General features: G+C 41.4%; 1 protein-coding gene across 5 annotated transcripts in view; it reads right to left on the bottom strand.

Moving 5' to 3' along the window:
- LOC135527795 (inositol 1,4,5-trisphosphate receptor type 3-like) overlaps positions 1 to 12,933 on the bottom strand; it is a 46,377-nt gene extending 33,444 nt beyond the window's left edge. For all 5 annotated transcript variants that reach the window (XM_064956371.1, XM_064956372.1, XM_064956374.1 and 2 more), the window contains exons 1-2: positions 12,393 to 12,933; positions 1,237 to 1,307 (exon numbers count right to left, since the gene is read on the bottom strand). In XM_064956371.1, coding sequence (XP_064812443.1) covers positions 1,237 to 1,307; positions 12,393 to 12,484 — 163 coding nt within the window. In that variant the 5' untranslated portion in view covers positions 12,485 to 12,933. The remainder of the gene's footprint in view (positions 1 to 1,236; positions 1,308 to 12,392) is intronic.
- Positions 12,934 to 13,986: the final 1,053 nt, after the last annotated feature.

Below are 13,986 nucleotides of genomic sequence, written 5' to 3'. Positions count from 1 at the left end.
GATTACTATGCCAAGATGGCTGCCACTCTCCTGAGCATCTATGTACTTTATAGCCAAGATGGCTGCCACTCTCCTGAGCATCTATGTACTTTATAGCCAAGATGGCTGCCACTCTCCTGAGCATCTATGTACTTTATAGCAAAGATGAGCTGTGTCACTGTCTGAGCAAATGTATATTGCTTCCACATTAAATGAATAGTTTGCTTTGGGAAGAAAAAAACTGTAATTTGCCCCACACCCACCATAGGGGAGAGTGGATCTGGGTGTCAGGTAAATATTGACTCTCCTCATCCTCAGAGGGATATCCTGTTTATTAAAGGAGCCTAATACTAATATTGGAGATGAAGGACATCAGCTCACGGTCTGTGTGCTCTGCTCTGTGAGTACAGTAGTTGTTACCTGTCACACAGGTCTGGCAGGAAGGTTATATCAGCACCATAACTGCAAACATCCTTAAAATGCATGTCGCCCCCCTCGGCAGTATTGAAATGTCAACTTTGATACAGTCGAGTTGTGGCAGGCACTGGAGGCCGTAGCACCTTAATTGGGGAGGGCGGGGCTCGTGGTAATGGCTGGAGCGGAATTAGTGGAATGCTATCAAATACATCAAACATGATCTTCTATGTGTTTGAAACCATTCCATTCGCTCCATTCTGGCCATTATTATGAGCGGTCCTCCCATCACCAGCCTCCAGTGGTAGCAGAATAAATCTTTATAAAGGGAATCATGCAAACTACTGACAGAATATTAGTCATTTAAAAACCATCACATGGGAAACAATTATAGTGTTATTAGACTGTACTGGACAGTATTGCTGAGACTTTTGGGACAACAATATGTTTACTTAGATGGGCAAGTTGTCTTGTCTTTTTAAACTGAGATCCAAGGAGTATGACATCAATGAACCTTCGATCAGACAGAAATGCACGGAATGCGTGTCACCCCAGTGATGGAATCGGAGACAACTAAGTGTGGGTTAGGAAAACAAGTGTATGCTGTCTTCATATGGAGTCTGTTCTCTCTGGTGCCCATAACAAGCTGAGTAGGCAGAGTTATACATTCCCCGTATGTCACAGTCATGGGCACACGGAGTCACAAGCCAACACACAACAACATATTGTAAATCACTCTCACAAACACATAGGGAGGTACGCATGCACACATGTACATAACACTCCCACAATGCACCCACACACTACATTGTAGGCCTAAAAAAATGTGAATACTAATCTGACCTCTGAACTTCTTGGGGGGATTGTCCAGGTCCCCTGCAGCTGGCTCTACCACACATCTGTCATCCACTAACCTGGGGAGAAACGCAACACACAGGAGATCAACATTTACATTGCAGTGTTGACGTACCCCTGAAATCCACAGCTTTCCCCCCCACACTTCCCCTCTAATCAGGGACTGAATTAGACCTGGCACACCAGGTGGGTGATTCCCCTCTAATCAGGGACTGAATTAGACCTGGGACACCAGGTGGGCGATTCCCCTCTAATCAGGGACTGAATTAGACCTGGGACACCAGGTGGGCGATTCCCCTCTAATCAGGGACTGAATTAGAATCTGGCACACCAGGTGGGTGCAATGAATTATCAGGTAGAAGAGAAAAACAGCAGTAGTCCAGCCCTCGTGGGGGTAAGACTGGAATAACACCCTGATATGCATAATGACAACATACGGCAAAGTTAATGTTGTGACACTAATGTCCTTATGCAGAAACCATCTACATGGAATTCCGCATGGATTTACTCCAGGTCTCATTGTGGTCAGACTTCAGTAGCTAACCACTGTGAGAGCTAGTGACTTAAAGGACTTGCTAGTGACCCTTTCCTGCAGTAGCCCTTTCCTGCAGTCAAATTACCTAGTGGCCTCATGGGTGGAATGTTAATATTTTCCATAATCAACAAAAATATATTTTGGGCTGAAAATCTGGTGTTTCTATGTCAAACTGTTTTGTCATATTTCAGTCTTCTGAGATGTACAGTGGGGCAAAAAAAGTATTTTAGTCGGCCACCAATTGTGCAAGTTCTCCCACTTAAAAAGATGAGAGAGGCCTGTAATTTTCATCATAGGTACACTTCAACTATGACAGACAAAATGAGAAAGAAAATCACATTGTAGGATTTTTAATTAATTAATTTGCAAATTATGGTGGAAAATACAAACAAGCAAGATTTCTGGCTCTCACAGGCCTGTAACTTCTTCTTTAAGAGGCTCCTCTGTCCTCCACTCGTTACCTGTATTAATGGCACCTGTTTGAACTTGTTATCAGTATAAAAGACACCTGTCCACAACCTCAAACAGTCACACTCCAAACTCCACTATGGCCAAGACCAAAGAGCTGTCGAAAGGACACCAGAAACAAAATTTTAGGCCTGCACCAGGCTGGGAAGACTGAATCTGCAATAGGTAAGCAGCTTGGTTTGAAGAAATCAACTGTGGGAGCAATTACTAGGAAATGGAAGACATACAAGACCACTGACAATCTCCCTCGATCTGGGGCTCCACGCAAGATCTCACCCCGTGGGGTCAAAATGATGATCAAAATGAACGGTGAGCAAAAATCCCAGAACCACACGGGGGGACCTAGTGAATGACCTGCAGAGAGCTGGGACCAAAGCCTACCATCAGTAACACACTACGCCGCCAGGGACTCAAATCCTGCAGTGCCAGACGTGTCCCCCTGCTTAATCCAGTACATGTCCAGGCCCGTCTGAAGTTTGCTAGAGAGCATTTGGATGATCCAGAAGAAGATTGGGAGAATGTCATATGGTCAGGTGAAACCAAAATATAACTTTTTGGTAAAAACTCAACTCGTTGTGTTTAAAGGACAAAGAATGCTGAGTTGCATCCAAAGAACACCATACCTACTGTGAAGCATGGGGGTATATAGCCTCCACATTGACTCTGTACCGTAACACCCTGTATATAGCATCCACATTGACTCTGTACCGGTACCCCCTGTATATAGCCTCCACATTGACTGTACCGTAACACCCTGTATATAGCCTCCACATTGACTCTGTACCGGTACCACCTGTATATAGCCTCTACATTGACTCTGTACCGGTACCCCCTGTATATAGCCTCCACATTGACTCTGTACTGGTACCACCTGTATATAGCCTCCACATTGACTCTGTACCGGTACCCTCTGTAAATAGCCTCCACATTGACTCTGTACCGGTACCCTCTGTAAATAGCCTCCACATTGACTCTGTACCGGTACATCCTGTATATAGCCTCCACATTGACTCTGTACCGGTACCCCCTGTATATAGCCTCCACATTGACTCTGGACCGGTACCCCCTGTATTTAGCCTCCACCTTGACTCTGTACCGGTACCACCTGTATATAGCCTCCACATTGACTCTGTACCAGTACCCCCTGTATATAGCCTCCACATTGACTCTGTACCGGTACCACCTGTATATAGCCTCCACATTGACTCTGTACCAGTACCCCCTGTATATAGCCTCCACATTGACTAGGTACCGGTACCCCCTGTATATAGCCTCCACATTGACTAGGTACCGGTACCCCCTGTATATAGCCTCCACATTGACTCTGTACCAGTACCCCCTGTATATAGCCTCCACATTGACTCTGTACTGGTACCACCTGTATTAAATAAACTGTTTATAATATAACAATGGCCTGTCCGTAAAGCATATGTCATTTCCTGGTATGTAGACAACAGTATGTCCACTGTGATTGGCCAGAGCCGACACAGTGTCTAATGACTGTTACATAATGGCCAGTGTGAGATTTAGTTGTGGACTCTGATTAGAGCCAAAATAACTTCATTAAAATAACTGAGTAAGATTATTCCAGATCTGTTGTTTGATGAACCAGGATAAAGACAACAGTTTCCCAAAATGACATCCCATAAAGCAGATTGGATATATGATTCATGCCTTATTATCAAATTACACATGGCCTGAAAGGCCAACTGTCAGTTGATTTGAGTCAGAATTCTGTATTTTATTTTTCCTCACTGTCTCACGGTCACGGTTAAGAAAGACGGTTTAAAGACATCTGACCCAGAGTGTATTTAAACCCACGATCATGACCTGTCTGCATTTTCTTATTTAACCACCCCTCCCTCCCCACTATGGACTTCCACAAGCTGTCAGTAAACATAAGGAATCCCTAGAGACCACTTGCAGCTCAAAACTAAATATACAAATCAAAATGAGCCTAATTACGGTCTCCCTGCAGACTCAGAGCTTTCTTCAGGTCATCGGTCACATCCTTCCGCTTTAAAGTCAACTCTTAACATGAATTGAACTACAGTGTGTACAGCACCTACAGAAAGTATTCACAATCCTGGACTTTTTCCACATTTGTTGCGTTACAAAGTGTGATTAAAATGAATTTAATTGTAATTTCTTGTCAATAATCTACACAAAATACTCTGTGTATTTTACTCTCTATTTATAAAAGAAAAACAAACATTAATATTTATATCGTGCATTCTGAAAATATTCAGACCCCTTTCAGACTTTTACCACATTTTCACATTACAGATTTACATTATTTATTTTTCCTCAACAATCTACACTCAATACCCCATAATGACAAAGTGAAAATTATATATGGATTTTTGCAAATGTAAAAAAAAACACACAAAAAATGTATGTAAATAAGGTATTTCAGTTTAAGACCCTTTGCTTTGAGACTCAAATGAGCTCAGGTGCATCCTGTTTCCATTGATCATCCTTGAGACGTTTCCACAACTTGATTGGAGTCCACCTGTGGGAAATTCAATTGATTGGACATAATTTGGAAAAGCACACACCTGTCTATATAAGGTCCCACAGTTGACATTGCATGTCAGTGCAAAAACCAAGCCATGATGTTGAAGGAATTGTCCGTAGAGCTCAGAGACAGGATTGTGTCGAGGCACAGATCTGAGGAATTGTACCAAAACATTTCTGCAGCATTGAAGGTCCCCAAGAACACAGTGGCCTCATCATTCTTAAATGGAAGAAGTTTGAAACCACCAAGACTCTTCCTGGAGCTGGCTGCCCAGCAAAACTGAGCAATTGGGGTGACCAAGATCCCGATCGTCACTCTGAAATAGCTCCAGAGTTCCTCTGTGGAGATGGGAGAACCTTCCAGAAGGACAACCATCTCTGCAGCACTCCAGATCAGGCCTTTATGGTAAAGTGGACAGACAGAAGCCACTCCTCAGTAAAAGGCACATGACAGCCCACTTGTAGTTTGCCAAAAGGCACCAAAAGGACTCAGACCATCAGAAACAAGATTCTGTGGTTTGATGAAACCAAGATTGAACTCTTTGACCTCAATGCCAAGTATCCCGTCTGGAGGAAACCTGGCACCTCCCTACGGTGAAGCATGGTGATGGCAACATCATGCTGTGGGGATGTTTTTCAGTGGCAGGGCAATGACCTTAAGCACACAGCCAAGACGATGCAGGAGTGGCTTCGGGACAAGTCTCTGAATGTCCTTGAGAGGCCCGGACTTGAACCCGGTCAACATCTCTGGAGAAACTAGAAAATAGCTGTGCAGTGACGCTTCCCATCCAACCTGACAACGCTTGAGGATCTGCAGAAAAGAATGGGAGAAACTCCCCAACAACAGGTGTGCCAATCTTATACTGAAGCTTCATACCCAAGAAGACTCAAGGCTGTAATTGCTGCCAATGGTACTTCAACAAAGTTTTGAGTGAAGGGTATGAATACATATGTAAGTGTTATGGACTTGAAAAAGAAATCTAAACCTGGTTTTTGTTTTGTCATTATGAGGTATTGTGTGTAGATTGAGGGAGGGGGGGAGGACAATTTGATCAATTTTAGAATAAGGTTGTAATGTAACAAAATGTGGAAAAAAGGGTCTGAATACTTTCCCTGAGTCAATATATGCTAGAAATACCTTAGGCTGTGAGTTTTTCTGGTTAAGTCTGAGGTTTGCATACCTGTATTGTGCAATATTTGATTATTTTAAGAATTCTTCAAGCTCTGTCAAGATGGTTGTTGATCATTGCTAGACAGCCATGTCTTTCCACAGATTTTCAAGACGATTTTAAGTCAAACTGTAACTAGGCCAGTCAGGAACATTCAATGTAGTCTTGGTAAGTAACTCCAGTGTATATTTGGCCTTGCGTTTTAGGTTATTGTCTTGCTGAAAGGTAGATTTGTCTCCAAGTGTCTAGTATTTTGGCTGTGCTTAGCTCAGTTTTTTTTATATTAAAAAAAACTCCCTAGTCCTTGCCAATGACAAGCATACCCATAACATGATGCAGCCATCACCACCGCCATGCTTTTGATACTCAGTGATGTGTTGTTGGATTTGCCCCAAACATAATGCTTTGTATGCAGGACATAACGTTAATTTATTTGCCACAGTTCTCAGTATTTTAGTGACTCATTGCAAACAGGATGCATATTTTTGGATGTTTTTATTCTGTACAGACTTCCAGCTTTTTACTCTGTCAATTAGGTTAGTAATTGTGGAGTAACTACAATGTTGTTGATCCATCCTCAGTTCTCCTATTACAGCCATTAAACTCTGTATCTGTTTTAAAGTCATGGCCTCATGGTGAAATCCCTGAGCGGTTTCATTCCTCTCCGTCAACTGTGTTAGGAAGGACACCTGTATCGTTGTATTAACTGGGTGTATCGATACACCATCCAAAGTGTGAGAACTTCACCATGCTCAAAGGGATATACATCTGCCGTTTTCTTTTTTTTTACCCATCTACCATATACATCTGCCATTCTTTGAGAGGCATTGCAAAACCTCCCTGGTCTTTGTCGTTGAATCTCTGTGTTTAAAATGTACTGCTCGACTGAAGAACCTTCCAGATAATTGTATGTGTGGGGTACAGAGATGGGGTAGTCATTCAAAAATGTATGTCGAACACCATTATTATAGTTAGTCCGTGGAAATTATTATCATCTAAGCAAATTTTTACTCATGAATTTATTTAGGCTTGCCTTAACCAAGAGGTTAAACTTATTGACTGAAGACTTTTCTGCTTGTCATTATATATCAATATATTAAACATCTAAAAACAATTCCCCTTTGACATTATGGGGTATTGTGTGTCTAGGTTTAGTGACACAATCTACATTTAATCCATTTTAAATTCAGGCTGTAAACACAACAAATGTAGAAAACGTCAAGGGGTGTGAATACTTTCTGAAGGCCACTGGAGGTTGTAATCTATAGCCTGTTATACTGCATGTGAGGATGTGGTCACTTCAAAGCTTCTTAAAGCAGTCTGAATTCTTTGGGTTGCTCCTCTTTAGAGTGCCCATAGAACCTATTACCCAAAGATGGCTGAAACATGCTGAAGTGCTATTTCCATGACAGCAGATGAAAAACACAAGACAGGCTCACAGTTCACGCAATGCAGTGGAAAAATGCACAAAAAACGAAAGGGGTTTGTGTATCTAAAAGCCGCTACCTGAAAGGCCAAGCTAATCCTACATCTCTACCATCGGTCTGTACATGTTTGCGTGCAGAGGGTTGTCTCTGGTTAATCTCCCTATATCCCCTTCCTTCACATAATCAATGGGAGTCATCTAGCAGCCAGGTGAGGTTTGTCAACGTATTGTGGGTTCATTACTTTGGCTAGAGGCTGGCGTGCTCCCCTGGTCATTTGCATTGCGTATGAATCACTCACAACTCAGGAATTGAGGTCTTTATAAAAACAGATTTATTTGTTGAACTTCACGGTCATTGAATTAATTCACATAGATATTGAATATCATTCAATGTGATTTTTAACTTATGCAAGATATTTGTTTTATATATATATATATATGTATATATATATATATATATAGTGCATTCGGAAAGTATTCTGACTCCTTGACTTTTTCTACATTTTGTTGTGTTTACAGCCTTGTTCTAAAATGGATAACCGATCGCTGCAGCTGTACATAGTCTATCGGTAAATAGCCCACCCAATTTTACCTACCTCATCCCCATACTGTTTATATTTATTCACTTTTCTGCTCTTTTGCACACCAATATCTCTACCTGTACATGACCATCTGATCATTTATCACTCCAGTGTTAATCTGCAAAATTGTAATTATTCGCCTACCTCCTCATGCCTTTTGCACACAATGTATATAGACTCTTTTTTTGCTACTGTGTTATTGACTTGTTAATTGTTTACTCCATGTGTAACTCTGTGTTGTCTGTTCACACTGCTATGCTTTATCTTGGCCAGGTCGCAGTTGCAAATGAGAACTTGTTCTCAACTAGCCTACCTGGTTAAATAAAGGTGAAATAAATAACCTCGACACAAACCTGTCTCTGATCTCTACGGGCAATTCCTTCAACCTCATGGCTTGGTTTTTGCTCTGACGTGTACTGTCAACTGTGGGAACTTATATAAACCAGTGTGTCTTTCCAAATCATGTCCAATCAATTGAATTTACCACAAGTGAACTCCAATAAAGTTGTAGAAACATCAAGGATGATCAATAGAAGCAGGATGCACCTGAGCTCCATTTCGAGTCTCATAGCAAAGGGTCTGAATACTTACACCTTATTAACATAAGTTGTATTTTTTTAAATAAAATTGCCAAAAAATCTAAACCTGTTTTCGCATTGTCATTATGGGGTATTGTGTAGATTGAGGAAAATATTTTATTTAATCAATTTTAGAATAAGGCTGTAATGTAATTTTGGGGGGGAAGAAGTCAAGGGTTTGGAATATTTTCCAAATACACTGTATATATTTAAATTGTAGTATGAATACCATCAGTGGTATGCTGTTTGAATAGGCTACCATCAGTGGGTTGAAGATTTTCACCTGAGACAGAGAATGCAAAGCATGTGTGATTGAATGCAGAGCTATCATCCCTCACAAGAAGGGAGCAGGCTCTAAAATTACACAACAGAAAATCAGGACCTTTGTTGAAGCAGCACCAGGTGTATGTTCGTGGTTTTAAAGTCTGTGCCACTTTTAAAAACCTATGTCAGGCAGTCTAAAGCACTGCTGAGGCACCAGGCTGTGTCACAGCTGGCCGTGACCTGAGGCCCCATAGGGTGGCGCACAATTTGCCCAGCGCCGTCCGAGTTAGGGTAGAGTTTGGCTTGGGGGTACTCCTTGGCTCATCGTGCTCTAGCGACGGGCCGGGTGCCTGCAGGCTGACTTCGGTCGTCAGGCGAACGGTGTTTCCTCTGACACGTTGGTGCGGCTGGCAGTGTGTTAAGAAGCAGCGCAGCTTGTCTCAACTTTCGTCTCTCCCGAAATCGTTGGGATTGGCAACTCGACATCACAAAATTATATTTTAAACTGTCAGGTCCCTGAGGATTTCATTCATAAACACAGATCTGCACTGTGTTCTCTCACGTGTAAGTAACTCAACAGGCACCGACGCAGATGCTGTCAACAATAGTTACAACTCATTTGTCCTGCTTCTTCTGTCCTTACAGGCATCATGTGTTATACAGTAAGAGAGACTTAAAGCAGCGCTAGCTATTTCGCTCTGAAGTCCAGTATCCATGTTTAAAATATAAGTGCAGAATTTATCATCATTATTGGTCATTTTTGGCCATTGATACACAACTTAGATGTAATTTAATTCTGAAATATTTTATTCTGTTAAGTGTTAGAGCTTTGAGGTAACCCCTATGTAAACAATACAAACTTTCTCTCTGGACAGAGACCTGATGTGAACCTAAAGTGCATCACAGTGTGCTTCATTTAAAAAAAATTTTTTTACTGGTGACTCAAGTAGCTAAAAGCTATTTGTCATACTGAGCTAGAACCTTCCAATAGGCAGCCCTGTGTTGTCAGACAGTCAAATGTGTGTCCTGTCCTCGACAGAGATTTGGCATGCGTTACCCACTGCTCCATCCCTTGTTGTGACTGATTACAGCAATCATCCCAGTGTTTGAATTTATGCAAAATAAGAGACATGATTTTAGAGACATGCTGTTGTACAGTCCTCATGTGAACCGACCCTGTGTTATAGACTACAATCCACTTCCCCATCGTTCCAGAAGGAAGCAATTGTGCCTCTCCACAGATGATAAATAAATTAAACATTGACTAGATATTGTTTCAAATATGACTCAGCCAGACAGTTATAGCCTACTTCACGATAGTGAATAAATTAAGTGTGGCTAATAGGTGACTCGAGTCTGTTTGAACAGGCATCAGAGGCCAAGCCCTGGAGCTGTTTCAGTGGCTGCCTGGACAGGGCTCCACTCCTAGGAAAAAGCTGTTATTTGTTTGTCCCCATAGGAGAACCCTTTTTGGTTCCAGGTAGAACCCTTTGATGGTGAAAAAGATTCTACTTGGAACTTTATATAAGTGAAAAGGTTCCACATAGAACTTTGTATTAGTGAAAAATAGTTATTTTCAAAGGTTGTCCAATTGGGAAAATTGAAGAAGCCTTTATGGTTCCAGGTAGCTAGGTTGTCTATCTTAGCTTGCATGCCCTCTGGCAAGGCTGGTAGACTTTAGAAAAGCAAGCAATAACTAAATGTACTGAATAAGACTCACAAACCTTTTACCCAGATTTTTTGCAGAGAACCATATTTTGTTTCTTTAAAACAATAAACCAGTCAAGGAGTAAAAAAATACATATTGTTTACATAGAATTAAGCAGGGCCTAGCCCCACCCCGGAACAACCCCAGCCATCCTCACATACTGTGTGCCCCCTCAGATTTTTGCGGTGCCTGACGCCCCTGGCAGGCAGCTCCAAGTGAACACAAAGGGCACCAGAATACATCTCCTTCTCCGGCAGCAACTGGAGAAACCACAGGAAGCACTATGAATAGAGATGATTTGAAAACATCGCAAACGGCAATGTATTCCCTACATAGCGCACGACTTTTGACCAGAGCACAATGGGCCCTGGTCAAAAGTAGTGCACTTAATAGCGGATAGGGTGCCGTTTTGGTACAGTCCCAAGTTACCAGAGCACCTATCCGTTGGAAATCTCCAAAGAACACACTTGGAATCGCTTCCTTATCCTGACCTAATTCCTACTACAATAATGGTATTCAGGCAAACAATGGAAGGGGGGCTGCAGTGTATATGTGAACATAAACCACAGCAGGATACTGCCAGGGGAATATATACTGGGACAAAGTTGTAGCCATGTTTTCACTGACACTGAGTATTAAACCAATAATGTCTATGATCTTTTTTCAAGGACATGTTTCTGACTAGAGGAAACACACCACTACTTTAGACATTGGCGGCAGGTAGCCTAGTGGTTAGAGCGTTGGACTAGTAACCGAAAGGTTGCAAAATCGAATCCCCGAGCTGACAAGATAAAAATCTGTCGGTCTGCTTCTGAACAAGGCAGTTAACCCACTGTTCCTAGGCCATCATTGAAAATAAGAATTTGTTCTTAACTAACCTGCCTAGTTAAATAAAGGTAAAATTTAAAAAAACATATGCCTGCACAAAATCAGGTGAAACAACACTATTCATCATCAACAACATAGGCCTAGTGTAACTCTTCACTCTAATGCATTGCAATGTGAAACACTGTTTAAAATGGGGCTCTCCAACCCTGATTCTGGAGAGCTACCATCCTGTAGGTTTACACTCCAATCCTGTTCCTGGAGAGATACCATCCTGTAGGTTTACACTCCAAACCTAAAGGAGGGTAGCTCTCCAGGAACAGGGTTGGAGTGAAAACCTACAGGAGGGTAGCTCTCCAGGAACAGGGTTGGAGTGAAAACCTAAAGGAGGGTAGCTCTCCAGGAACAGGGTTGGAGAGCTCTGGCTTAAAGGATTAGTTCACTATTTTACAACTTGAAAGTAGTCGATTTGCCAGGAAAAACTGTAATCCATGGTTCAGTTTTCTAAATAGATGAAGTTTGTAATGACTAACTTTAGCCACTGCTAGCTGAAAATCAATGGAACAAAGTTGTAAAATAGTGAACTCGTTTTAATGAGCTTTTTGAACACAACAATTGTAATGTCTTACTAGAAAACAGATGTTTCCATATGGTTATGCTTGACTATCTAGAGATCAGACTCCATGGCCATAACTTATTGTCATCAGCTGATGAAATAAATGAGGGTCTCTCAGGGACACTATATCTCTGATGCAATGATCTCATGACTTTAATATGGCTGGAATTGTTATAATAGCGTACTGTGCTGTGTAAGATGAGCTACACAAATACATGAAGCCTAAATCATGGATTCGTGGAGTTTTGTATTTCTCTGTAAAATGAATTCACTACGCAGAGAGCAAAACTTGACATAGAGGCTACAAGAGGTGAAGGAGATAAATGTGAGTCTCGATTCGAAGTCGACCGATGGGGTAACTACCGTATGTTGAAATTAAGATCTGTCAAAATGACAAGACTGTAAACTTATAACCACAGGCAAGGTAAAGTGTTTGCATGGACATGCACATACTTACCCAAGTGTACTTATAAAACCATTGACAGAGCCCTCCGCGTAAAGGGAAACGATGTCCCCAATGTGCAAAAAGCTGGACATTGAATCCGACATCTTCGGTGTCTTTCGCGTTGACAATTATCAACTGAAATACACGTATCCTCTTCTGTATTCTCCACTTGACTGCTGCGACTTTTTGAAGCGCTACTCGTATCTGATCTTCCTCCTCGTGCACTGAGGGCTAAGAACTCTCATTCGAACTAATTAAGATTTCGTTGGAATGCACGGAGGACAATGTAGTTGATTCAAATTATAGTTTAAATTGTTTAATTAAATAAAGTTTAAAACCGAAAATGAACAATGACAACCCGATGTTAATGAAAGTAGAGAAAGTCCAAATGTGTCAGCGAAGTCCTCATGTTGACACTGCACCTGAAGACAGATAGAATTGGAACCAGGAAGTGTTATCTTGATAACTCATCAGTTATCTGTTCTTGGTTCAGTTTTCTTCTCAGTTGCCTGTTTCTGACTAGAAAGTGCAAGAGAAAGATTGCGTTATACCCTCACTTTCCTACATACATTAATACAATGAGAGTTGGTACAGTAGGCTACAGTGCAAGGGTTTTTATTCGGTTGACCTACTAATGTTTGTTCATCTGCTCATTATAGAGTCAATAAAAGTCAGATGATTTAAAAGGCGTCAATAAACCATAATTTAACCTATATAAACAAATAAACCATAATTTCAACTATATAAATCATAATTAAGAGATATAGTTTATTGAGTTTAATATGAACACATATATTTGTAGAGGATTTTAAATTGAAAAGTGGATCACAGCTGCACTACTGTCTATGAGAGTGTGATGTAGTGGGATTCAAAATATTCCTTTTTTATTTAGTCTTTTCTACATGCCCTGCTGGAGTTTAACTAGGCCTATTTCAGACGTCACTCTCTTACCATAGTTTACCATCTTAGGGTTCTTGCTTACTACATCGTCATAGTTTGGGTCTTTCTAAAAGCTCGAGTTCAAAGTATTGAACAACATTTAGGCAGCTGTGTAACAAACACATACAGCCAGCCATGCTTTCTTTCCGCCCACTGTTGACAACTCATAGTAGCAGGCGAGTCATGCTCAGCCTTTGGCTTGGACTTCCTGGTGCAGTCAAGGGGTGATACAGGCTGAGGCTGAGCCAAGCTGTTTGTGTAGGGGAGACATCTTGCTGCTTTCCTTACACAATACAGTATGTACAATCGAAATGTAGCCTCTCTTTCATGGATTTCTAGAGGGCAGGTCTGATCGGTTGATCTCATCTAGCTGTTCAAAAAGTCAGTGTTTGAGGAAAATTACATTTCTAACAATGTGCAACCTTATCTGAAGTACTTTCTGAGCCAAAGTACAACTCTCTAAACATGCAGTTCTTTCTTTCTTAGATTTCACATAAAATATTGGTTGACCCTCTGTATTTTCGCCACGATTCCTCTGGGTAGCGCGTGCATTGAAAGGCCATTGAAACGGACTGACTTACTGCCTTTAACTATCATATCCCAGGCCCCGACCGTACATGGACCCTACAAGGCAACATTTATTATCTGTCTTGGCCCATGTGAATGT

The sequence above is a fragment of the Oncorhynchus masou genome, chromosome 33, assembly GCF_036934945.1.
Source record: "Oncorhynchus masou masou isolate Uvic2021 chromosome 33, UVic_Omas_1.1, whole genome shotgun sequence".
In the NCBI taxonomy this organism is placed as follows: domain Eukaryota; kingdom Metazoa; phylum Chordata; class Actinopteri; order Salmoniformes; family Salmonidae; genus Oncorhynchus; species Oncorhynchus masou.
Note: the sequence above shows the minus strand (reverse complement) of the source record. Positions and strands in the feature narration are given on the sequence as shown.